Source organism: Scatophagus argus, chromosome 13, assembly GCF_020382885.2.
Source record: "Scatophagus argus isolate fScaArg1 chromosome 13, fScaArg1.pri, whole genome shotgun sequence".
NCBI classification, from domain to species: Eukaryota; Metazoa; Chordata; class Actinopteri; family Scatophagidae; genus Scatophagus; species Scatophagus argus.
In genome coordinates, this window is record NC_058505.1 from 21,688,605 (window position 1) to 21,715,772 (window position 27,168).

The 27,168-nt window shown below is 40.4% G+C and overlaps 2 protein-coding genes and 1 non-coding gene across 3 annotated transcripts; all 3 read right to left on the reverse strand.

Moving 5' to 3' along the window:
• Window positions 1–2,478: 2,478 nt before the first annotated feature.
• LOC124069290 lies at window positions 2,479–8,345 on the reverse strand. Its single transcript, XM_046408307.1, has 7 exons — window positions 8,096–8,345; window positions 6,611–6,755; window positions 6,404–6,499; window positions 5,075–5,219; window positions 4,788–4,933; window positions 4,525–4,664; window positions 2,479–4,173 (listed from the first exon to the last, which is right to left on the reverse strand). The coding sequence occupies exons 1-7, from the start codon at window positions 8,193–8,195 to the stop codon at window positions 4,025–4,027; spliced, it is 921 nt and encodes a 306-aa protein (XP_046264263.1). The 5' UTR covers window positions 8,196–8,345; the 3' UTR covers window positions 2,479–4,024.
• Window positions 8,346–12,306: 3,961 nt separating this feature from the next.
• Window positions 12,307–27,001, reverse strand: c13h5orf22 (chromosome 13 C5orf22 homolog). Its single transcript, XM_046408306.1, has 10 exons — window positions 26,684–27,001; window positions 25,530–25,675; window positions 23,932–24,081; window positions 23,633–23,766; window positions 17,490–17,791; window positions 16,082–16,144; window positions 14,557–14,678; window positions 13,138–13,204; window positions 12,769–12,908; window positions 12,307–12,663 (listed from the first exon to the last, which is right to left on the reverse strand). The coding sequence occupies exons 1-10, from the start codon at window positions 26,750–26,752 to the stop codon at window positions 12,507–12,509; spliced, it is 1,350 nt and encodes a 449-aa protein (XP_046264262.1). The 5' UTR covers window positions 26,753–27,001; the 3' UTR covers window positions 12,307–12,506.
• Window positions 22,251–22,411, reverse strand: LOC124070103. Its single transcript, XR_006845148.1, has one exon. It is a non-coding gene; the product is annotated as a U1 spliceosomal RNA (small nuclear RNA).
• Window positions 27,002–27,168: the final 167 nt, after the last annotated feature.

Genomic DNA, 27,168 nt, shown 5'->3' on the forward strand with positions numbered 1-27,168 from the left:
TATTAATTGCATGGACCACAGCAGTTATTACTGGATATGCGGGATATTGAAACCTAAAAGCTTTGGTGAACCTTTAACAAACAGTTCAAAACATGAGGGGTTATTTGCAAAAAATGTGATGATATAAATATTATTAATTCAATTTCAATTTCAATTTATTTATGTAGCACCTTATACAATCAAAATTGTCTCTAGATGCTTTACAGAAACCGAGAGCCTGAACCCTCAAGCAAGCAGACAGTGGCAAGGAAAAACTCCCTTTTAACAGGAAGAAACCTTGAGCAGGACCCAGCTCACAAGGCAGAACCATCCTGCTGATGGTCGGCTGGGTGAAGGGGGGAAGAAGAGGTAGACAGGACAGAGAGGATGAAAGAGAGAGAGAAAGAGAGAGAAACATACATGCAATAAACATCATAAATTACTAAGGACAAACATGACAGGTTGTTATAATTGGAATTCTGAAGACTATGTGTTGTATGTATTTGTTTTGTAGCTGATATGTTGTTTAAGTTAGTTATATTAGCACTACATAGAAGAACAACATGGGCAGATGTTGATAGTAGACACTGGGTTATTAAAACTGCATTACACAAGTATGACCGGTAGAGGGCAGAAAAAGGCAAGCAAAACAAAGCTACAGCCTCCACGTGCGACTCAGTGTTCATGTCAAACACGTGACTGCAGCTTTAAATGACAACAAGAGCAGTCATACTGAATTTAAATGAGAGCTGCACTGAAAATGTCACTTAAGCAAAAGTAGAATTGCATAAGCATCAAAAATCAAAGTCGTCACTTCAGTAAAATGTGGCTGGTGTGCAGCTCTATGTGATCTCTTGTGTTATTATGACTCATGCATTAATGTGAAAGCAGGACTCTACTCTTGTAGTTGGTTGGCATGGGGTTAATTTTGAACGATTTCATACAAGACTTCAACTAATAATTATTTTCATTATGGATTCGTCTACTGACTATTTCCTCCATTAATAGATCCCTTTGTTCTAGCCAATAAAGCAAAAAATAAATAAATAAATACAAATAACAAATAAAATGAATTAATTCAAATTCATCGCATGTGAGAAGCTGAAATGGAGAAGTGTTTTTGCATTAAAAATGACTGGAGCGATTAGCAAAATATTTGCCAATTAATTTTCCGCTCTACTTGTGTGTCAAGTTCTTAATTTTTGAAATAAAAGAAATTATAACTATAAATTATATCATTCTTTCTGAAATGTAAAGGAGCAGAAAGCAGCTGAGTGACTGGAGTCGTGATTTATGTCAGAGTCATGGAGCATTTTAAAAACAAACATTAGAGTTCCATCCATCCATTTTCTATACACCCTGGACTGATCGCCAGTCAATCGCAGGGCCAACACACAAAGACACAGACCGGGATTCGAACCTGGAACCCTCTTGCTATGAGGCGACAGTGCTAACCACTGCACCACCGTGCCACCCCAAACATTAGAGTTAATTTATTCATTTTAGTTTGACAGTTAAACATACATGACTTCATCACACAGTCAGATACCATCAGCCAGTGGTGCAAATGATATATTTTATCTTTGTTCTTCAGTGAGCTGCCAATGTGTTTCTCCACTCTCACCCACACTCTTCATTTTCGAAACAAAGATGGCAGGTTAATTTCAAACTCTACCACTGCTGGAATGAAGCAGAACTTGAAAACCTTCTATCTGTTTTATCAACATATTTCCTGCTTCCTCTTTCACTGGACTGCAGGATCATCATAAAACGATCTGCTGACATGCACTTTTAACGAATGAACATGAAGAGCAGGAAGAGTTGTGCTTTGATTTGGAGCTGCACTGACGAATCCTGGTATCACAGCAGCCATCGAGAGACTTTAACCGCTGAGCTGAAGAGGACAGTCACTAAGCTGGAAGAGCTTTCGCACACAGCAAATGGCCTCCATTTTGATCACCGGTACCTCCTGTTGTCCTGTCTCAGTGACTCAGTAGACATCTGTGTCCTCAGTAGATTGGTACCGGGTGTGTCAGTGAGGATGAGACAGTGCCTGTATGCATGGCCAAATATAAACTACAGGAAATTCTTACTGAGGAATTGCTTAAAATCTTACCAATGGACACTTAAGTGGATGTCTAAATCTCTAGCGGAAAGCAAAACATCAGAATTCTTTATGCATAACTACGCTGAGTGGAAAGGATTTTTGCACAGGTCTTGGTGCGATGGTGCTTTTTCTGCAAAGCACCATCTCCAGATGTGTAACAGAAGAAGGCCAGATGTGACAACAAAGTCAAAGTGTTGAACTGTTAGCGGCGGATTCACTTTGAGCAACACGGCAAACGTCGACGTGGGTGAACGCTTGGCTGCGAGCTTCAAGCTGAAGCCAGTTGTGCTTTAACAGAGCAAACACGGGTAAAGGCAGACGATCCGTCAGAACTGGGAAAAAGGTCAGAAGAGCAGAGGAATGAAGGAATGTTTCATGAAAACAGACCGCAATCAGATGTGAAAAAGAAAACTTTAATTGGACATTCAGACTTAATGTAATTAACTTCTTCAGCACTTTTAGTAAGGACGCCTTCATGTACTCGACTGAGCTGTTAAAAGCAAACAAATGTTGGCAGTATATGTGTTGTCGCCATATGGATGGAACATAAAAAGGCCACAAACGGAATCATAAAACTGTCATAAAACATCAATATAAAACAGGATCAAATCACATGCATGCATTCGTGTAAACACTAGTGACGGCGAGTAGTGAGGACAGTGGTAGCTTGTTAGTATTTCAAAGAAAGTTTCAGATGTGAGAGTGTCTTACCCCGCGACCCTGACGGATAAGCGGTACAGAAAATGGATGGATGGAGTATTGTCTTACTGCGGTTTGAGCAGAGCACAGAGCAGACGAGAGGAGGAGAGGTTTTCCCGTAACAGACTTGCAACACCTCCCCTTTCTGTCTCTCAAGACAATTTCAAAGGTTGCGTTGAAAAAAAAAAAAAAAAAAGAACAGTTGTTATCCCTGTTGTTTATGCAATGACTAGTTGAACACTTTGACAAGAGTACAAACCTCATGTGAAAGGTGATGGATTTATCCTTGAGCTTTGCAGTGGATTTTGTGGAAATGTACAGAAGGCAACGTCCACTCTAATGCGTTTTCGTTTTTACAACAGAAACCATTATCAGGAATAATCTCCATCAGTACTGTCACGTCTGATGTCGTTTGAATTATGATGAGGCAGGGGAACGTGACTGCTCTTCAGAGTCCTCCTGGATAATGCTATATTTATTAAAATATGTCAATTCTGTCAATTCTCAGAACCAACAGCCTTGTACTGGACCTTGTCTTTGGTTGAAGTTGATTAGAGCCAGTCTGGACATTCACATTACTCAGCCACCACAATGTCATTTTGATAAAATCGCAATCAACAGGCACTGGTTCTTCATGGTTGGTCCCCCCCCCCCCCCCCAAACCAGGGCTTCATGTAGATCTGATAACTCCAGCAGACATGGACATTGTCCTAAAGTGCTCTAACATTAACCTGTCTCCTGCACATGTAGGCAGCAGACCTGGAAACATTATAAAATGCACATTATAAAATGCAACATTATAAAATGCACAACAGTCAGGTGAATTGATAAGGTCATCAATGCCTGTGAATTTATGTCGAATCAACCTGATTAAGCTTCTCCTGCTTGATTTCAAGAATCCCATGAGAGCAGTGTGACAAATCAGGTTGCGGCCGAAAAAAAACGAATCACGAAGCAAAATGTGTGCTCCTGTGTCATCGTTCTCAAAAGTCCCCCACTTTCTGCTCATCCAGACTTAAAAAGCAACCCCACATTTCGAATTAAAACGCTATCAGCAGCTTTTGCTCCATTTTAGGGGTTCTGAGTGCTGTGAGGACACTGGGCATAAATGTAGCAACAGTTAAAGGTTATGTGTTTGAAAACAAAAATGCATTAGTGTGCATGTAGGCTAAGAGAGGGTCTGGGCTGAGAGATATAAGGCTGCAGTGAGGCAGAAGGTGCTGGAATAGTTTCTATTGTTCACGAAAACAGCTTGAATTTTCTGCCGTCAAGAGGTGATATCATCAGCCGTGCCGAGCCTGGCGAGTGAAGAGGCCGCCAGTAGTTCCTCCAGATGACGGTGCAGACACGGAAAAACAGCAGGACACACGCCAACACCAGCAGCACAACTGATAGAGCACAAAACAAAGAAAAACAGCCATAAATGATAGGTCAGACACCAGAACTTCAATAAACTCTTTAAAACTGGAAATTATTTTAAGGAGTAGAGAAATGGAAGAGTTGTATTCGAAATACAATAAGGATTTTTGGAAGCTACTGTCATGTCTTTTCATATTAAGGCTCTTTTGATACAGCTGAGAGCAAATTCCACGGATAACTTCCACGAACACAGCGTGCATGGATTTGTTTTTGCCCTCTCCGTTCTCTTCACCCCGGAGTCATATATGATAAGCATTAGTTATCTTGTTGAGCTTTGCTATAAAGATAGGTGCTGCGGCGGGTCGTCTTGTTAAACTCACCCATGAACACTGAATTTGCCGTGGGATCAGCTGGGTTAAAATGTTTCATGACGTTTCCGACCAGAGCCACAATCACCACGGGGTAGACTGTCAGGATGTTACGCACCCAACGGTCCAGCACCCAGTTCTCAAGGATGAACCTGTGCACAAAGACAGTGATGACAGAAATGTTATCCCATATGATGTTTCTTATTGGCTAGTCTGACACAACTTTTTCTCCTTTTCAAATGCCCTTCATTTAACCTTGTCCAATCAGAGCTTACCATGCCATCACCTCTCCAAAGAGGATGCACAGAGAGGCTGTTGCTGCTGTGCTCCTGTCCACCCCCCACAGGTGGAGAACCAATGAGAAGTTTATCAGAGAGGCGATGGATGTCCATGTGGTGTACAGAGCCAAACCGTTTTGGACCTGAACATATAAACACATAGAAGAAGAAAAGATCATCACTCACAGGAAACACAGTGGGAGGCTGTTTTCATCAGCACAGTGCACTGAGGCTGCCAACTCTCAGCCTCAGGTAACATCTCTTACACACAAATCAGCTCGTACCAGTATTCTAAGGCAGGCCAGGTCTTTGCGATGGTATGTCTGTAACCAGAGTCCATAGTAATCCGTGGCAAAGCAACAGAAGAACAAAGCACTGTAGTTGGAAATCACTATCATGATTAATACGACCAGAGCTGCTAGCATCAGCCTGCAAGAGAGAGAGAGAGAGAGAGAGAGAGATCATAAATGCAACATATCAGCAGCACGACTGTCTATTGTTTCATTCTAAGTGGACATTTCAAAGATAATTCATGAAATTAATTCAGTTGCACCACGTGACACAACAACAACAGCAACAGGGTGGACTGAGTATTGAATGCAGACGGTAAAGAAGTAGTTAATATAAAAAGACCAAAAGTGTGAAGGTAGGCGTGATGAATCAAGACTAGCTCACCAGACCAAAATACTGCTAAATACATGAGCGTGTGGCAGTTAATAATCCACAGGCAGTTTCTTGGGTTGTACTAGTAGCACTAATAACAGGAATATCTCAAGTCAATTAGAAGAGTAACATGTAGCTACACTGTAGACATGCGTGGTGAATTGCTGTATGGAGAGCAGCTGTGTGTGGAGTCCATCTGATGTCTGTGGCAGCATTAATAACAGAAACAAGCAAAAAAAGAAGGTCATTAGAAGATTAAAGAAACAAACATGTCTGAGTTTGTTGTGACATTAGCTTAGCAGCAACTTAAGAACTTTAAGAGGTTTACGATACTTTACACCCAGATGTTCCGGTTGTTTCTTGTTTGAGATTTGGAGCCATGTTCTGTTTTTCCAGCTTAGTAGAACAGCTTCCTCAGCGACAGAAAGGGTTACCAGCAGATGTGTGTGTTTATTGCGATGCGTTCAAGTACGCTCTAGTCTCCTCGTCTGCTTATGATGGGGAATGCTACACCCAAAAGTGAAAGTTTAGTAGCCTACTGTGTATATACTGTGTCACGTAGTCTTGTGTTTTCATAGGAACTATTTCTTCAGTATAAAGTAGATCTACTGATTCTGAAAAGCAGTTTTGTTGAAATTTTTGTTGAAATAATACACGCTCGTTTTCTTTAATTAAATGTGTTTTGAAATGTTTTGGAATGGTATGAAATTCCTTTCACTTCTAGAGAACTCGCCTGATATCCCGTCACCTCTCAATGGCAGGACATCGCTGACTACATGTAAACACAGGTTCATTTCAGGGTGCGCTTAGTCCTCCTCACTCTCTGCTCTCCATAGCGTCACCAGCCCAAATCCAACTTACTAAGTCTCTTTTGTTTTTCCATTGCTGTTGTTGTTGTTTTAAAGTTTTTCTGTGCCATTAAACATAATAAGTAGAAGTAGAAGACGTACTCTCTGTCCCACAGCAGCAGCCATATCATGTTCATCACCATGTTGGACAGCCAGCAAAAATAGAAGGCGTAGGGAAGCAGACACTGAGCCCAGGATCTATTCACAGGAAGACAAACAGCACTTTCACTTTCTATGTTGCTCCGACCAAAAAGTTCCATCAGACAGATTAATGATACAGTATGTATGAGTAAGTAGATGTTAGCTTACCCTCTGAATACATATGAAGTGATGTATATGACCATCAGGGTGAGCCAGGTATAGATAACACCCCAGATGGAGAAGGTCCAGCCAGCTGGAGTGATGTCTGTCTCATAGCGGGCCGACACGTTGCCTGTAGAGAAATGGAATGGACCTGGAAAACAAAAGAGACACGCATGCATGAGCTCTAGCCCTCAGTCAGCCCTCCAGGTTGTCCCAATGGGACATCAGGGGTAAAACTATTTCATGAAGTAATATTTTGTGTAGTTGTGTAATTTGAGTAGACAAATTACATGAACAGAAACTTTAACCATTTAACCAAGACAATGTTCCCCACTGAAGTACAGCGGTGGAAACAGTAAGTGAAAGTAATTAAGTTCATTTACTCATGTACTTTACTACTACTTTACTACTACTCCACTACATTTTAGTTGGAAGTTTTGTACTTTTCACTCAAGTACTTTTATCTGTCAGCCACAGTCAGCTGGAGTATAGTGTTGAATTTGTACTTTTAAACACTGCTTTAAAGGATACAAACACACTGCCTGTTACCTCACAGTCAACTGTTCAGAGGGACTGATTTTGAAAATAATAAAACTTAAAAACAAAAAAATTTGAAAACTATACATAGTTTTATGACATAAATAAAATCCTATTTTGAGAACTGTACTGACTGGTTAAAAACAGAACACCATATGGGCGAGGACAAAAGACATTAATATGTATCAACACACTCCACAATTTCAAGTTCCCCATCCATTTGAGAGTCTTGCAGTAGATTTCTTCGCCACACCCTATCTATGGGTGTGGGCTTTTTTTCCTTTTAAAGAAGACTTTTTCCACATCTCAGCCACATCTCAGAGCACCGGTGGGTGTGGAGGACATCACAAGCAATCCTGTTAGCACTCTTTTACTTTGTTCTATTTGCTGCTGGAGTACCAACTCTCCTCTAACACCATTCAGTGATGTCCCTTTAGATTTTTCAGTCTAATTTTTGGCGACAAGAGCACCATAAACTAAAACAATCACATTCTGCTCCATTCCACTGCTGCGCAGAGCATCTTTCCCACTGCTCAAAGTTATCGCGTCTGTTTGAAACGAAAACGTCAGTCCCTTAATGAAAAGTAGCTTTTCGGTCGCGTTTTGTTTAGCCAGTAGCTAAACAAGCTAATTTGACGTTAACACGCATGCTATGGAAATAATTCCTCATTGTTTCGCTTAACAACGGCAGAGACGTAATGAACTGCCTGCTACATACCATTAATTAACTGGGAGTCTCCTCCCAGTAAAAATAGTTTCGTAACGAGTGAAAACACAGTTGTGTAACTGTTACGGAGAAAAGAAATAGCATGTGGCTAAACACACTAACATTATGTCAGCCCATAAGAGCAATAAGCGTAGATGAATCCTGAAATTAAAACTCTTTAACTTCAACTGTTCAGCGCACTGAAAAACATTCGACCGTGCGTCTGAATAACGTTATTTTTAACTCACCTCTGCCTGCTCCAGCCAACGCGTTAACAACTAAAACGGCAATAAAAACCGCCGCACATAAGATAATAACAAAAATTCGTGGCAAACTGTTGTCCCTCATTTTGTCGAGTTTGCTGCTCTGTCTGTATTCTCTGTGGCGTCTGCTCCTAGTTTGCTGTCAGCAACCGTCAGGGCGGGCATAAAAGACACACACGCACGTTGACTGAATGAGGCATTCACGTGCTGTATGTAAACGCTCACTGCCCTGGAACAGTTGTAAAAGACAGTGCTTAGTCGTCACCATTAGTCAACCTTTTCATCTATTTATATGACTAGACCTGTTTTTGATACGGTTAACAATACTAATTGGGACTAATGATGGCTTTCGTCATTGTTCTGAGGTTCTAGGCAGACATGTGACGCATATAATGGTGTCCTCGCCAAGAAAAAACATACATCTTCTCTATTTCAACATATTTTTTATTACTTCATTTTTCTATTTCAAGCACATTATTTTGTAGCCTATATTTGAACAATAAATAAAGTTCAGGAAGCTTATTAATTTCAGTGAAAACAGCTGTATAATCCTTTCTGTGTGTTTGGAGGAGCTTTCCCCAGCAAACCGGAGATGTTGATTTGGAAATAAATAATCCGGGAGGGGGTGGGGGGTTTGGTTTGGATCATTCTTTTTTTCCTTTTCTTGTAATATGCAACTTTTTGGACGGGCAGTACTGGAATACTCTTTAATATTTTAAAATTGGTATTTATTTATCTATTTCTAATATTAATATAAAAACACATCTGTTTGATTGTACTGCACCAGCACAGACCATGCCCCAAAAACACCTCTTAGCTCATACCAATGTGCCAGTAAAACATCAAAGTTACAGATATACATGTATTACATTTATGTTTGTGAAACAATGGCATACCCTTAATACAGAAGGGGTAAAAAGACAACACATATGGTTTCATTAGTAATACATCCCTTCCAGTGATGGAATGTAAATGGATGGATGCAATCAAACCATGAAGATGTGAAGTAATGACATAGCTAAGATGGACACTAGCACACACTACAGGAAATTGTTCTCAGTCTCAGTCCTAATTACCAGCTGAGCCACTGGTAACTCTATTAATATCCAACAGTTAAAGCAACATCATCTAACTACTTAACTTTAAAGGAGTAGTACTGATTACCCGTCTAGATTGTTCTGGTGTGAGTTTTGTAGGTAACAGCTGTAGAGATGTGGTGCTCAAAGTGGGGGAAAAAAAACTAATTTGAAAAACTCAACAGCAATGTCATTGCATTGCATTATCATTAATAATCCACAGACCTTGTTGTGAGCTGTTTCATGTGGGAACTCTTTTCTTTTTTACTAAACTATACTGTACCACAGCGCAGAGGGAAATGTGCATCTACTCATGAATGTAAACAACAATGGCGTCGTCCTCGGCTGAGCTGCAGTTTTGGCTAGCTTAGTTAGCTAGCCTCTCATCCATGAGAAAATACACGCTTCCATCTGCACATTTATACGTGAAGTACTCGCTGCGTGAGGAGGAAGGTAGTAAGAGGAAATAGGGACAGTGGCTGAGTAAGAGGACAAACAAGAGTAAATCTCGGACTGGCTTTTACTTGATGGTGAGAACTTTGCAAAGTAAATAAAATACTGCAAGACAGTTACTGAGCTGGACTTCCTGTTATTGGACTAGTAAATGATGTTAGCCGGCTTTCTATGTCTCATGGTGTTGGCTGTGTTTGCTTAGTTGTCAGCTTGCTAGTTTATAATCATAAGCAGTAAACATTACAATTTCATGTTTAGAATTATCCATACTTACGACACTGGTGTACAGTATACAGTAAGTGAAATACAATCTGAAACTGTAGGGGTACAAAATCCCCAAAATACCAGTTGTTACATAATTCTTACATAATCTTCTTGTAATAGCTAGTTGGTATATTTCTGTTGATTTGTGATAATAAGTTTAGAGAGCCAATTAAGATATGGTAAAATTTAAAGCTGCATTAATTGATTTTTGGCCACTAGAGGCAGCAGAACAAGCAAAGCAAGACAGCTTATTATCAACTTATAATACTACCTAATACTCTCCTTTCTGCTCTGCTATTCATCTATTAAATTGCTTCCTGCTCCACAATGTTCACAGGCTTGTTTCTCACAGTGTTGGTCTGTTTGATGTTCAGAGGTCACATGCAGTGAGTTCATTAGAGCTTTTTCTGAAAACAGCTGCCTGCTGCTGGCAGAAACAGGACTGCTGCAAGGCCAAAATGACCAACTGCAAACTAAAATGAGCTAAAACACTTCACAGAGCATGGGAGAAATTACAGAGTTAGTGAGAATTCTCTATGGCTTTGTTAGAACCAGCAGTCCAAACTGACAAACTCTCCAGTGTCACCATTCCCTGAATTCCTTTTTGCTCAATCAAGTTATGAATTTTTCTCCTTCATGCAGACACACCATTACAGCATACATTCTAGCAATCACACATAAAAACTAATTTAATTAACATGGCACTCTTTAAACCAATTAACTACAAAACTTTCTGTATTTAACATCTTCCATCTACACCCTTGATACTCTGTCTACAACTTAAGAACCACTTTAACCACCACACGGCATGCCATGAAACATTGCTCAGAGTTACAAGTCCTATCGGGCTATTTTCAAAACCCTTGAATAATCTTCTGTACAGTCTGTGCCTTGTTAAGGCTCAATTGCGGACACATTTCAAATTTAATGTTTTGAAACATTTCAACACTTTCATTATTCAAATAATTGATCTGATATTCTCCGGCAAACCAACCACAATGCAGAACTGCAGACTGCACTTGTCAAGGCAAGGCCAGTTCTTTAACACAGGCTATCAGAGAATATTGCTGTGCAAATTGGAAAACTGGCACAGTCCTTACTTGGTTCAAATCCTATTTGACTAATTTGCTTTGACTGGTAACTACTAATGCCTAATGCGTACTGGATTTTGACCAATATTGATATTTGGGAGTTTCAAAAAATTAGTTAATAACTGTCCAATTGTCTGACTATGTCATGGAATTACAGTTTTTGTCTTCAAACTCATCATTATCTTATCAAACTCATAATTTGTGCACGTCTCTGTACTGTAAGTAGTGTTACGGTGTCATGTACACCCATATCCGTACCCAGGCACTCAGCTAGTATTCAATTTCATTCATAAATTTTGGAATTGTACTCATTGGTTTTCATTTAGGAGAAATGTTGAGGAAACCTTGACTTGAAGAACCAGAGAGAATATATCTTCTGTTTCTTTTAGGAGACACCATATATTATCATGTATGAAAAAAAGTGTATTTTAAGGAAAATTCTAGCTTTATGAAGTTTGGGGTTCCTGGTCAGATTTTATGGAAGAATCTTATCCAGTTGCTCAATTAACCAAATATTTATTTTTTTATTTTTATTTACTTATTGTGGGGGAATTTTCCTTTCTTTGGGGTGTACTGTTTCATTCTTTGCAAACAGCCCATCAAATTTTGAAAACAAGTGCACTAAAAAAGCGAATCAGTCTTTGTGGAGGTTCCTCAAACAGTATCAAAATTATTCTGTATTTTCGGGGAAAGGCTAAAACCACAGTCTACTGTTGTGCTGAGATAGTCTGTTCTGTTGTCTAAGATATTACAGACAGCTGAGGACTGAGGAACTATTTTAACAGAAGTGTTCTGGAGCCTCACTGCAAAACAGTGTTGCAGCATTCTCCCAAAAAAATGAAGAACCAGGGCAGTTGTTTTAAAAGGAAAATAAAAAGCAAACTAAAATTGCTTCAGTACAGTAATCTAAGTCTCCAGTAGTCCAAAACGTTATTTACACCTTCTAAAAGCTGAAAACTTATCTGTAGCCACTCAGCTAAATCTGAACCCTGTCTCAAGTGAGAGCATGAGATCAAACACACACATTCGCACTGCTCAACCAGATTTGATGTAAGAAGGTAAACACTGACGTACACTATATAGACAAAAGTACTGGTGCACATTACCCCAACGAGGACTTTACTGACATTGTATTGTAAATACATGGACAGCTTTGCAGTTAAAATAGCTTCCACTCTTCTGGGAAGGCTTTCCACAAGAGTGGACATTTTAAAACAAGTCTCCAGCTTCCTCAGTTCTTAAGGGGAATGCTGCAATGCAGTTCACTAGTTAAGTTCCAGAAATGTTTTGTGAACAGAAACTTTAAATGACCTTCCATCAGCATTTTTTTTTTTAACACATCACATAAAGCAATCATGACCAATCGCCATAAAATATGTTTCAGCTGTTGTATGCAGAACATAAATTTACTTTAAGACTCATTATAACAGCATCTGATGTGTCATTGTTCATGTGGTTGTCTTTAAATAGTATATCCACTTTATCCAAAAGTGACATGTGTGTTAACTTTTGTTAAGAGGCCTGAGGTTGGCCATCCTGAATCTCCAAGCTGCTGTTTTCATAGTCTTTGTGTAAATCCAGTGGTCCATACATGCTCTCCAGTAGAGCTAGTACTCTGCTCTGAACTGAATCCACCTGCTTTACTGGGCAGTATTCGTCTAAACTGGACCTGAAAACACAAAAATTAACAAACCCATTTAACCCATCCTTTGGAAATTCAAGTTTTAGTGCAGACTCTCGTAAATGTTTGACTCTGTGTGGCTTTGTTGTTTACCTGGACACAGTCACCAGTGTAGGTTTGGGCAGACCCTTCAGAAACAGCTGTACAGCTGAGATGAGTCTGTCGATCTCCTCATCAGTGCTGATGTGGTGAGGGAGCTCAACGGTGTCGCAGGTTAACCCTGCCTGATGCACCTGAGAGAGAACAGATGTAGAGAAGAATGAGGAGGAAGAGTAGGAGAGAGCAGGAAGAAAGGAAAGTCAGGATGAAGACTGCAAGGAGAGAACACGAAAGCGAAAAGAAGCCTTGGAAATCTGCTAAACAAAAAGCCCAAAATGTAAAGTTATGAGCACCACTCTACACATAATCACTGCTGCTGCTGTTATGACCATATCTGATAAATGACACCTTAATCATTCTTACCATTTCATAGTCAGGGGACAGATTTTTCAGCTTCAAACTGGAAACCAGCTGGGCTAATGAAGCCATGCTAAAAACACATGTAAGAAAAAAAAAAAGGAAGATAATACGCTTTAGCTGAAGACAATGGACAGAAAAAGGAGTGGCATGGACTCCATGCTAACAGTCACAATTAAAGGCTCTGCATTACTTCTGTGCCTTTGTCTTCATCTGTCAGAGATGATGCAAAATTATCATGATTAATAGCTGTCAGAAATATGAATCTTTACTGCTCACAATAGAGTTAACTACTAAGTGTCTATTACAAAAGCAGTCACTACATTTCACAACACCAAAACAGGTGTTTTCACAGTTTGACAGGTAGTTTTATTGGAGCTATAACACCTTGACTTGAGACTTTTTCACAGAAGACATCTGGACTGATACGGGAAAAGCACAGGTGTGATTCCTAACACTGTAGCAGTTTTGCCAGTTTCAAAGCTCTGGACTTTGTCAATCAATCATTACTCCTCATATAATAAACACTAAGTGGTTTACTCTGTATTAGCCCTCTGTCAAGATCGTTAAATGCAGACAATCACTAATCATAATCATCATAATTAATTACCATTGCTTTATGGGAGTGTTAGCCATTGCATCCACACAAGTCTTCATTGAAAGGGTGTACATTAGTGTTCTTCACCAATCCACCCCAACCCTTGAACCTGATCTATTACGGCAGGTCCCGCGTCTGTTAAACACTATTTGTAATAAATCGACTGGATCCGAGTAGACCTGGCTGTGATGAGACAGTGCTGATCATGTTAGCGCAAATGCAACTGCAAAGTGCATCTGTGACCTCATGATGGTATCAAATGACGCGTGCTCCTACTCAGGAGGTTAAAGGTCAGAGAGCACATATCAGACTCCTCTTAGAGAGTGCAGATCATAACAAATTGGCAATGCTAACGTTAGCGGCCATGGCAACAAATGAACAATCATTACAATAGTCCAAATGGGTAAACAGCCAAAGTTATCTTTATTATGCGTCGATGCAAAAAAAACAAAAAAAACAAATGGCATTTGTTGTCTCTTATCCTGACTTTTAAGTTGACTGTTAAGCTGAAACAACAAACTAGTCATGTTGTCTCAATGAGCAAGAGAGAAATAACAGAAGACCTTGATGTATTTTACCAGCTTTCAGTTAATAATGGGTCAGGGTAGTACATTTCCAGGTCTTTACTCGGGCATAACATTTTGGACCAATAAAGACTAGGATATATGCAAGGCACAGAATACAACACCTCACATCACCGGTTAAGTACTATTCCCACTGAGGAGTAAACTGAATAAGAAACCAGTGAAGGTCCACTTCAGTGCAAAGACAGCACCTTGTTTAGTTTTCTGTGCTGTTACAGAGAAATGAACCCAGAGGAACATTACCCAGGGTGGCTGGCCCAGCGTGTGACTGTCTCTTCCCCGTCATCCTCTAGCAAATCAGCGAATGCCGCTTCCAGGTCTTCTAACTGACGTACACGACGATCTACGCACTCTCCAAGCTCCTCCTGGAGACAAACACACACATATACTTAACTTAATGGTAGATTTCAAAAACAGTAAATGTAAATAGGCCATTTTCACCAATTATTTATTAAAAATTTACTTACTTTTAGTAATGGTAACAAATTGGTAATGGTAACAAATTTTAAACAATTCTTTGTCACGTCTAAAAACATGCGTGTGAGACATACATGGACATCAACAATATATATTTGCATCTTACATATTTTGTTATACATCACATTTATGTATACTGGGCTCATCCATTCTACATGTGAATTGTGGACTTGGACAAGGCCTGTGACCATGTCCCCCGTGGGGTCCTGTAGAGGGGGGGTGACTGCGGGTGTATGTCGCTACAAGTCATCTGGTCTCTCTATAAATAAAATGAGAGTAGTGTCCGTATTCTTGACACAAAGTCAAACATTTTTTCAGTGAGTGTTGAACTGTGCCAAGGCTGTCCCTTGTCTCTGCACTGGAGCAGATAACAGTCCAGGGGGAAGCGGCTTGGATAAGAGTCAGAACCTCAAAGTTCAAGCAAGTTCTCTGCTGGAAAACGGTGGATTGTCCTCATTCCAGCAGGAAAGGAGTTTAAGTATCTTACAAGTGATGGGAAAATGGAGCATGAGATGGACAGATGGTTCGGTGCAGCATCGGCAGTAATGCAGGCATTGTACCAGACTATTGTGGTGAAGAGGGAGCTCACCTAGAAGGCCAAGCTCTCGATTTACCAGCTGATTTACGTTCCAACTCTCACCTCTGGTCATGAACTTTGGGCAGAGACTGAAAGAATGAGATCGCAGATACAAGCAGCCAAAATTAGTTTCCTCTGTAAGGTGGCTGGGAAGCTGTAAGGCTGCTCAGATATCCAGTGTAAGCTTAGAGAGGAGTCACAGCTCCTTTGCGTTAAAAAGAGCAAGCTGACATGGTTCGGGCATCTGATTAAGATGCGCCCCCTTTGGAGGTTTCCCAGGCATATACACATTCCCCATCTTGTCTGGGAATACCCCAGGAGGAGCTGGAATTCTCTGCTTAGCATGCCATCATGACTGGACCCCAGATAAGAAGATGAAGGTGGATGGATGCAGATGAAGGTCAATGGATGGATGGATGGATGGATACTGAACCACTCAGGCTGCATCTAGGCTGGTTGTGTCCGTGGGCTTAATGTAGTGTTTACATTTACTCTTGAAAATTACATTGTTCCTCACTAACCCAAATGACCGCTCCTGTAAGGCAATAATTACACGTTCACACCGACTACACTGTGTATATGTGTACATAAGCATAAAGTCATTGTTTGCATACATGTTTGCATCACTCCTGGGGACTTGTGTGTTTGTAGTCCTACTCTGTGTTTGCATGTGTTACAGGGTTGCAATCTGTGGCCGTAAACAAAAGGTCTGACCTCATCAGCATCAGGGTTGGGTCCTCTGAAGCTGTAGAGCTCCTTAAGGATGGCGTACTCTTCCTTAACACAGACACAACAGAGCTGAGGTCAGTTCAAGGAAACATGTTTAAATGTGCTGCATTCTAAGTACAGAGGGATGTTGATTCATATTCCTATATCACAAACCAAAACTAACAGCAATTTTAGCCTTTATGAGTTTCATTGTCATGGTAGGTAAGATGATGAACATCACAAGGGGGCCACGGGGTATTGGATTTCTTTGCTGGTAGGCGGCCTTTAATGATTACTTTTAATATCAATTCATTTGCCAGTTATTTTTATGCTCGATCGATTAATCACTGAGACTGTAAAATGTCAAAAACAGTGCAACCAACAGTCCAAACCCCACAGACCCCAGATTTAGATTTTTCTTGTGGTGATCTGTTATCTCCCACATTGATTTTTATTATGAATACAATTAAAGTCAGAGAAAATTGACCTGACTTGTTCACATCATTTATGGTCATTTCCATTCAGTCAAATGTTCAAATGTAAGGTTTTTTTTTATGTCAAATAATTGAAATTTTTCCTGAAAATTTTCATCTAATAAATAATTCCCATTCTTCAAAAGAAGTGCTAATCATATTTTGGGTTATTAAATAAGAAATTCACAAACAGAATATCAGTGAATACAGAAGCATATGATGAGCATATGACATGCCTTCCTGTGCCTCTGAGCATGACACAGTATAAATACAGAGCGCAGCCTGCTATTCAGGTGCAAACGTCTGTTAAACAGAGAGCAGACTCTGCTGTTCTGCAGTCTTAGCAATACCAAGGTGTATGGGTCTCTACAGCTGCTAAAGCCGACTGGCAGCTGATCCAGCATGACAGAGGAAAGAACATCTCACTTTGCCATAAAAGTCTTTCCTTGTTAGTTCATGCACCCTCTGTGGAGGAGACTAAGATGCAAGGGAGGGAAAAGTGGATGCAATTGAAGGGATTTGAGATGTACCCACAGATGTAAATTAACCAAGCACCAGCAAACAAACCACCCTATGAGGGTGATACAGTATCAGGTGCGCTCTCCAGTTTGTGTTTCTAATGTTTGTAGTAGCAACCCTTTTGTTTCTATTACAATAAAAGATTTTTTCCTTTTAAAACCCCATGGACTCTTTGCTTCCTGGATATGATGTACTTCCTGTTTAACCAGACAGTGAATCATTCCAAACTCAATACTGAGGCTAATTCTTGTTTTTCAGGAAATCTCTCTTTGTTAGACAGTGGCTCTAAGGAAGAATAATACGTGTAGAGAGTAATTGTAATACTGAATCGATGTAAAATAGATGTTTGATTAAAAACATGACTATTATTTAAAATGTAAAACTACCAGGTAAAAATGAGGTGGTGTATGAGTGGGATATACCTCTGTGTACAACTCCTTGAAGGGATTCTTACATGAGAAGAAGTCCAAGTCAATGTCCAAGATGTATGGCTCTGTCTCACTTAGAAAAGCTGACATTATCTTAACAACATAACTGGTTGAGCCTTCCTCATCATCATCATCGTCGTCATCCACCAAGCTTGTCCCATTGATGCCCTCTGCTGGTTGCAATGCGTCAGTACATGTTAAGAGGGGCTCAGAGCATCCGGCTTCCTCGCTGTTATCCTCTTCTGTACGAGGTCTCTTAGCAAACCATCTATCTGTGTCCTCTCCTGTTTTCTTCTCTGAAATGTCACATAGCATAAAAGAACTGATTTAGAAAACCAAGTATATGGAATATAATCAAAATGGAATGAATGAAGAAGAGGAATCAGCTTTATTGGCAGTATATTTTTACAGAATTTTACCTCTGCGTTTAAGCCATCCTTTGTTGAACACACATACATTGTTAGGGCCAAAACCAAAAATTATTTACATTGTTGACTAATCTATTGTCTTGATTAACAAATTAGTTGTTTGGTCTATGAAATATCAGAAAACGGTGAAAAATGTCATTTCTGTCCAATATGATGTCCTAAAATGTCTTAATTTGTCCACAACCCAAAAAATATTCAGTTCGCTGTCACAAAGGAGTAAAGAAACTGGCAAATCACATTTAAGAACCTGGAATCAGAGAATTCTGACTTCAAATCAATCAAGTTTCTCTTGCGAATACATTAGGTATTCATGACTAAACAAGCATCAGTCAACATGAAAGGTTTGAAAATAACATCCTTAGATATTATTTATTAAGAGTTTCTGACACTTAAAAACGTCTCCTCTCTGCTTCATCAGGACTGTGGGCGTCCTTTGATCAGATCTGACTGACAAATCAGAGAGCACAGAAAAAAACAGAACTACATATAACTTTCATGTAAAAAAAAAAAAAAAACAACACAAACTGTGAGCTTGAACTTTGGCAACAAATTGTGTGCTCACACAAGAAGCCATCACTTGATCGAGGACACAGGTTTTCAGGGCCTTTACTCTTTTAACTACAAAACTGCAGCTCTGTTCCTGCCTCCAAGTACACCCCTTCATGGAAATGGTATTCGCTGATGGCAATGGCCTCTTTCAGCAGGATAATGCACGCTGCCACACTGCCAAAAATTGCTCAAGAATGGTTTGAGGAATCTGGGGAACCTGGCTTCCAAATTCCTCAGATCTCAATCCAATCGAGCACCTGTGGGGTGTGCTTGAAAAACAAGTCCGATGCGTGGAAGCTACACCTTACAACTTACAGGACTTAAAGGATCTGACGGCTTGGTGCCAGACACCACACGATACCTTCAGAGGTCTAGTGCAGTCCATGCCTTAATGGGTCAGGGCTGTTTTGGTAACAGAAGAAGGACTTGTTCATTATTAATCAGGTCTTCATAATGTTATGGCTGATCAGCGTACTTACTATGCTGAAGGGCTGTCCTATACCTGCTGACCCTACTCACTGCAGTCAATGAACAATTAGTTCCTTTAAGATGCCTGTCTAAATTTTTCTTTTGTATATTTCCAATTGCGTTTTAATAAAGCAGATTAATCAGATTACTTGATTAATTGTTGGAATAATGGGTAGAACACTCCAATACTAAAATAATCAATATCTGCAGCCAGGATATGAATTTAAGAACATTTTTAAAAATGAGACCCAAGATGACTGCTGGGTTTTAATGAACTGAAGGTGAAGCTTTTCATACAGTACAAAGCAACTGTAGATCATAAGAATCACTCATATTCATAACCAGTCCAGACTGATTATGGCTGCTGCTGCTGCTCCCGCTTTAACCACATCAAACATTATTTCTATGCCTCATATTAGCTTCCACTGAACTTTAACCCCCCCTCTTTTGTTTACTCCAAAGAATAAGGAGTCATGTCATGAAAGGATCACTTCAAGAACAGCTTGGGCTTAGAGAGTTTTTCCAATGACAAATAATTCAGTGTTCATACAGGTATACAAGCATTGTGTGAAAATAGACTTTGGAGCTATCCTTTAAAGAGGAGAAAAAAGAAGACTGCACACTGTTGTAAACAATAAAGGTTTCAAAATATTGCAAAAAGACTTAGCAAATGTTTAATTAGATTGGAAATGTACTGTTTCTGTGTTTTAAATTCTAAACGGAGGTGCGAATACTGTGATTACCTGCATTCACCAACTTATTTCCCTGGTGATCAGGGTGAGTGCCTAAAAAGCCAGCACATCGCAATTTTGCAGCTCTGTTCCCATCGGCACTGCCACGTTGTTGTGGCACTAAGAGAGGAACCAATCACTTGAGTGGTAGCACTAGAGATAGCAGTTAACAGCAGCCCCATGCAGGCAAAACATAGCTGATGGAACCCAGAGTGCATAACAAAACTCTTCAAACCTGATGTAAACATTTTTTGCTCCTAATAATAGCATAATCTGCAGAGAATAATGGATATTTGTAGGTGACATCATGGAAAGGATTTTATTCAACATATCACTCAGACAAATAAGGGCTTGGGTCATTCACAAAATGGCCTTTGAAATTAGAGCTGAAATGTCACTTAGTCAATTCACTGATTGTTAGAAATTTAACTGCCAATAAGTTTAATAATCACTTAATCACCACAGTCCTTTGTCAAGCACACAAGTCACACATTCTCTGTGGGAGGATTTGCGGTTTAGTCTGCTTTCAGACTAAATTGGAAACTGAAGTATGTTTAAATGGCTGGACTGTCAGACGTTTGAGGACGTGACTTGGGCTCTCTGAAATTATAACAGGCAATTTCCATCATTTTAGGGACGAGGCTCAATCAGGCTCCATCATAAAAACATGCCTCCAACCAGGGGCATCACTAGATTTTAAGGACGGGGGGAGGCTTAGCCCCCAGGAGATGCACAGGATGTGAATGAATGTAGCATGTGAAATTTCACAAACAGCTAACAAAGACTGAGAAATGATTTATTATTATTATTTCAGTCTGTTTATGTAACACAGTAGAGCAACAAACATAGGATGGCACAGTAACAGTATGTTTACAGCATTAACAAGAAATAAATGGCTACAATTGAGAGCTACTTAGTGGGTGGAAGCATCAAAGAATGCCGTCTGTTTTAAGAGTGGCAAATCTGTCTATCATTCTGTTGTGACTCAGATGCTGAAGCTCTTTTTTCTCAATTGACATGAGCGCAAGACTGTGAAGTCATGTGAAGTCTTTGCTGACCCATTGTTCGACGCAGCCAGGAGTGCAGCCGACGCAGCGCACTAAAGGATCTTTCACATGAGGATTCAAGGATTCAAGGATTCAAGAGTCTTTATTGTCATTATGCAAGCATAATGAAATTTTGTGCAGATTCTCAGCTTAAAAACAGCTGCTTACAGGCACTGTAGCACAGGTAGCACTGTTCAGAGACTGCGATTACTACTGTTTAGTCATAATCTGATTTAATTCTGTTACGACTCTGTACAGCTACTACCATTATTGTTACTACTATTGTTATCAAAATCACCATAATACCTTCTGTATACTTCATTGTCATTATCATTATCTACATTTCCGATACTTCTGGTATTATTACTGCTGCTATGCATCTCTGCTTGTGTGCTCCTTCTCTCACACCCCACCCCCTCTGCCTCTCTCCCTTGCTCTTGTTTTCTCTCTCTCTCTCTCTCTCTCTCTCTCTCTCTCAACCCAACTGGTCAAGGCAGATGGCCGCCCATCTTGAGCCGGGGTCTGCTCCGAGGTTTCTGCCTTCTAAAAGGCAGTTTATCCTCACCACTGTCGCCAAGTGCTTGCTCAAGGGGGAATGTTGGGCTCTGTATTACAGTTTAATTATTAATTAAAAAAGAGTTTGGTCTAGACCTGCTCAAATTGGAAAGTGTCATGAGATAACTTTTGTTGTGAATTGGCACTATATAAATAAACTGAATTGAATTGAATTGAATGTCTGAATCAAGGAGGTTGTGCACAGACAATATCCAGCCTCTCTTTTCCGGGCAAGAAAGTTTCTGGCCACCAGAACCTCTTCTGTTTTCAGATCAATGCTGTAGTGTTTTGCAAGTTCATTCAAGTGTAATTCACTCAAGAAATTCTCACATTTGGGACTGCATGCCTGGATGCCTTTTAGTAGCTCTGCATATACACTGCACAATCTTTGCTCAAGCTTGCCAACCATCCTATCCACACAAGGGAAAAGTAACTCTCCTTTCAATGTGTCTGAGTTGTTCAATTCAGTGCGTGAACCTGCAGTTGCATCCAGCACAAAATCCTCCATTTTCCTCTGTTTATTCCTTGTCTTGGCACCTGGTTCAGGAGATACTGCGGGTGTGGCACATGGCTTTGGTTCTCTCTTACAGCTCCATGGCAAAAGCATCTGTGCGTTTGCCTTTAAGTGTGTCACACACTGCTTGTTTGCAGATCAAAGCTTCTGCCAGGTCTGAAGTCTCTTTCTGAAGGAGCTTGTGTAGTCCTTCGGTTACAGAAGTGACTGAAACATCAATAGTGCACAGACTGCTGAGAACTTATGGAGCTTTGCTCTGAGACCAACAGCTATGGGGGATCCAATGGCAGAAAAACACTCCAAAATGTCTCAAGAACTGCACTGATCGATCGCAACTGACATGCCCAGTGAGTGTTTGAAAGTTGCACAAGCTCAATTGTTGTCAATCCAAGCCTTGCAAGTCTGGTGAAACACCAGGTTAAGATGACTGTCCACTATACTAGCAAGGAGACCAAAAAAAAAATCAGGGGAGAGCAAGAACGCGCCCCCCCACTACCACAAGTTATGCAGCTGAGATTCCCACATTTGGGGAATTCGCAGGGGTCAGCACGACCGGAGTGTAATTGCCGAGTCTCGCCCAGGGTGAACCTTCGGGATCATGGTATCTCTCCTGCCAGGTAAGTAAATGTGCACAACAATGCACATAGATCGCTTCAGGATGGAGCCTTCTAAAATGTGCTTGTACACCTCCAGTGGACCCACTCGTGATGGCTGTATCATCATATGTTTGTGCTACACACTTAAGCTCTCCAAGAACACTGTTTTGGATCTGCTGCTGCAGCTCATTTGCAATGGACTGGGGATCAAATGATTTTATCTCTGCAAGTGCTAGGAAACTAACTGCTCTGATTTTTCATCCCTTGCCTCATCTGCCATGATGGCATAGATTTTGGACTTTGTCATTTCAGACACAATGACACTAGTAACTTCCTGGGCACAACAGTCAATCATCTCATTTTGGGATGTTGGTGAGATATTCTGAGCATTTGATGGGGGATTATGTTTTTGAAGGATCAAATTCTTTCATAAGCTCCATGCATGCAAAAAAAATTCCCTCTCTTCCCTCCTTCCTGTCTCTACCTTCATCATGGCCACGAAAAGGGAGTCCCTGTCTCCCTAACATAGTAGTGACTGCAACAATTCACCTGGTAGCTTTTCCATGCAACAACACTGTCCTTATGTGTTTGTGCCATCTCCTGCTTGCCAAACATGACTAAAGCTTTCTTCCAGTTCTTGTAACCACTACTGACCAAACTGTCATGTTTGATGTTTTTGCCAAGCACTCTACACAGGAAGCAGAAAGCTGTACTCTGGTTGACTGAATATTCTAACCAGTTGTGCTTTTCAAACCAGCTGTGGTGAAATGCTTGCTTCTGCGTACCAAAACTATCTTGTGGGGAGCTCTTCAGCTTTGCCTGTCTGGGCCCTGTGTCTTTGTCACCTAAATCAGACCCTGTAGAGGAGCGAGTTGCTGCAGCTGCTTTATCATTTTCCCTCTCTTGTTCTGTTTGCTCTCCTTCTCTCTCTGTAATAACTTGATCTTCCTCGGCCTCTGAATCCATCTCTGGATCCCCTTGCTCTCTCTGACTTGACCTTGCTGGTTCATTTTTTCTCTCTCAACATATCCTTCTGCTTGACCCTTCAAGATACACTGAAACACAATGAACCGAATTAATGACTGATAAACGTAGAGGCCTAACGACACCACTGCCTCCAACAGAGTTCAATCAACTGAGGCAAAGACATTTCTGGTTGGCTATCACGGTAATGCAAGTACTGATGTGACAAGCTCTACTGGAGACTCCCTGACTGCTTTCCACCAGCACTTAATGGCTAAAGTACATACCTGGAGGTGACCTGTGACTTGCTTTGACAGGATTGACTTTGACCACATTTAGCCTGAGAGGTTTAGAATTCTCCAGCTGCTCCTCAGCAACATACAGACCATCACTGAGAAAGTAGTTATCAGTACTGGTCACCCTGCAGACAACCAGAGAGAGACAGAGAGAAAAAGAAGAAAGAAAAGAAAACACCTGTGTGGGTGGAATATGGATGTGTTGGGGCTGAAAAAGATAAATATTTAATAAAGTAACGGATGATTTCACAAAGCAGTGTGACTATTTTGGTGAATACTGTATATCTTACCTGATGGTGGTGGTGGATAGGTCTCTTCCGACAGCCATTCTGTGCTCTCCTTCTCTGATCTGCTGGGCCCAATAAGGATGCAGCCATGCCACACTGGACACGTGGCCAGCATACACCATGGGCATAATCCAGTTTTCTATACTCAATTCACTGAAAACAAAAATCCATGCAGTGATTGGTCCAACACAGTGCTTATCCCAGTACACACTGGGTGAAAAGCTGTTACTGATTCACAACTAAAGGGCTGGTTTGCCCCAACCAAGGTAATGGACAATTCCTCAGTTAGCCATAATGGCATCCAGGCATGCAGATTGTTTTGTTTTTTGTCCATGTGCTATATATCTGGAATAAGGTTTGGACAACTGGACCCAAAACACCCTTATTCATTACATTTACGTACACATACTTTTATGAAGTCAAATACATCCCAGCTCCAAAAAAGGTTGGGATGCTGTGTAAAATACAAATAAAAATAGAATGCAATGATTGACGTTCTCTCAGGGGACCTCATATTAATCTCTTTTATTGAACGCTAAATTAAAAGTCAAAAGATTATGACATTTATTTCACGTATTCAGTGGTTACGAACCTCTGTTTGATCTCTTCCATAACTACATAACTCAAAAAATAAGCAATATTACAGACAGACATGAATAACACATGGTATGGTTTCTGTTATTTTCACAGACTGCATAAAACATGGATGAAAGTGCTTGACCCTGCCTAACTCCTGGCTAATCTAAAAATGGGCAAAGCGGTGGAGCAAAGACTTCTGTTAATTAGGCCAATTTATATGTCTTATATTTGCAAGACAAAATTCTCCATAGGGCACCAATTTGATCTATAGGAATTGACTCTTGATTAGCTTATGGAGCCAATCTCAAGTATCCATTTGGCACTTCCATGTTGACATCATTGTCTGCACACTTGCTTATTTCTATTACTCTGTAAGAGTTAGATTAGACACTGAAGGTCAAAGACATCAGTTGACACTGTTGTGCTGTGAGAAACAATGCAGACTGAACTGAAATTATTTGTACTAAGGGTTGGATAATTTCTGGTAAATGACAGCCTGAAGGGATTCATTTACTGAAGCTACTGGTAAGACTTCATTTAGTTATAGCACAGAGGCAAATACACGTGCTTCTAATGGGGATTCTTAAATTAACATAAACTTGAGGATTCAAAATGTTCGTTTCAGTAGATGTTTGGAGTCAGATGTGACAAATACAAGCCACAGCTTCAAAGCTTGAAACAAGCTAATCTGCCTTGCAACATACTCAATTCAATTCAATTCAGTTTTATTTATATAGCACCTTATACAATCAAAATTGTCTCTAGATGCTTTACAGAGACCCAGAGCCTGAACCCCCGAGCAAGCAGACAGTGGCAAGGAAAACCTCCCTTTTAACAGGAAGAAACCTTGAGCAGGACCCAGATTGCAAGGGAGAACCATCCTGCTGATAGTCGGCTGGGTGAAGGGGGGGGAAAGAAGAGGTAGACAGGACAGAGAGGATGAAAGAGAGAGAGAGAGAGAGAGAGAGAGAAAAAACATACATGCAATAAACATCATACTGTATGTCTGAAACAAAGCATACCTGAAGAGTTTCTCCTTATCAAAGACAGTGTCAGCAGGCATGTTGACAGGGATGAGCAGATCAGGATGGGAGTCTAAATGAACCATCTTTATGTTCTTCAGTGGGAGGTGTCTTGATGCAATGGCACGATAAATATGACACACCACCTAGAGAAGATACAGTAAAATTCTGACTCATTAATATGTGTCGTTTTTTTGAATAAAAACTGATATTTAACCTATTTTGTCATCATTCATTGGAAACACAAAATCATCTAATACTTTCATTAAAAAGAGCACAAATTACATTATACTGCTAACTAACACTTCAATCAACCATAAAATAAGACCTGTGCAGATTACAGAGGAATTATATGAACATTACACCCAAAGTTATGCTGTCCTAAAGCAGCAACTACTGCTGCAGCATTAACACAGAAGCTAGAGAACGGAACGCAGATTAAGATCTGGGGTGCTGAAATTTGTCAAAGCATAAATTGACAGTTTGGTTGCAGTGGCTGGCAAAATAAATCTGGGCTCATATTACAGGAGCTTAAGGATCATTTAACCAGTTTAACAATCCCAGCAACTGGAGGACAAAACTGAAATTACAGTCTGACCAGTCAGACTAGTCTGATGATTTCGGATATCTGCAAAAATCTGGTTGGTAACATCTCTGATTTCTGAATGTTTTGTGAAATCAGACAAATTCAATAAGAGCATGAGAGGGGTGTGGGGCATTCTAAAATGACAAAGCTAAAAACAGACAAGCTAACTAAACTAATGGATGGAGGGGAGATGTGATCATCTTGTGTGTGGCCGTAGTATGTTTGTGGCTCATCGAAACGAGATATATTCTAGAAAGATTTCTGCGTCCCTTCCCCATGTTCTCACAGACCACGTTTGGTGCAGGAGCTGGAGAGCTTCTGAGGAGGCTGGTAATTGGCTAAAAGAGCGAGCGACGGACAAACAATGAAAAGTATCAACAATGAAACGAAAAAATGCTAATAAATGATCACATAAACTCCCATTTAACAGGCTCTGTAAAAACAAGTCACGTTAGCCAGCATGGGAACACATTCTCTGTAACATTCATCGCTGTTTGCTGTTTCACTAGTGGCTTACTGCGTTGTGTATGACATGTTACAGCTATGCTCAGAGAGAAACCAGGCTTACATCATGGTGGTCCTCGACTATCCACACTGGCAGCTCCTTGTAAACCCTCTTCAGCGTCACAGAAGTCATTGTAACCTAACGTTTTACTCATTCGACCCGCGAAGGTAACGTTATCCTCGAACTTAGCTGATTAATGTCAGGCGCTCACAGCCCCCTCTCCAGCACATATTCTGATCACGTTTCATCAGAAAGTGATTGGAAATTATACATATCAACACCAGCTAACAGCCATTCAACCGCCTGGTACCAGAGGAGGACTGTGCTGGCATGCAGAGCCACCGGAAATGACACCAGTTTTGTTTTTATGTCCGGGTGGAAACAAGAGTTAGGGTAAAGGTTCGCTCACTCTGCACTTACATTTGTTGGAGGCGGGGGAGGGGAATGATGAGTGGGGATATAAATCTGTAAAGAAGGTATAAAACTGATACAAATTCAGAAAAAATTAATCCAGTTCACGCCTACTAAAAAAATCAAAATTTGTCATC

What these genes read in the sequence shown, in the direction of transcription:
- LOC124069290 (XM_046408307.1), bottom strand. Translation starts at nt 8,195, where the DNA reads ATGAGGGACAACAGTTTGCCACGAATTTTTGTTATTATCTTATGTGCG. An exon ending in ACTTCATATGTATTCAGAGG is followed by an intron (nt 6,500 to 6,610) that starts GTAAGCTAACAT and finishes TCCTGTGAATAG; the next exon opens with ATCCTGGGCTCAGTGTCTGC. An exon ending in CTGCTGCTGTGGGACAGAGA is followed by an intron (nt 5,220 to 6,403) that starts GTACGTCTTCTA and finishes TCTCTCTTGCAG; the next exon opens with GCTGATGCTAGCAGCTCTGG.
- c13h5orf22 (XM_046408306.1), bottom strand. Translation starts at nt 26,752, where the DNA reads ATGACTTCTGTGACGCTGAAGAGGGTTTACAAGGAGCTGCCAGTGTGG. An exon ending in GATAAGGAGAAACTCTTCAG is followed by an intron (nt 24,082 to 25,529) that starts GTATGCTTTGTT and finishes TTTTGTTTTCAG; the next exon opens with TGAATTGAGTATAGAAAACT. An exon ending in TCAAGGAGTTGTACACAGAG is followed by an intron (nt 16,145 to 17,489) that starts GTATATCCCACT and finishes GTCTGTGTTAAG; the next exon opens with GAAGAGTACGCCATCCTTAA.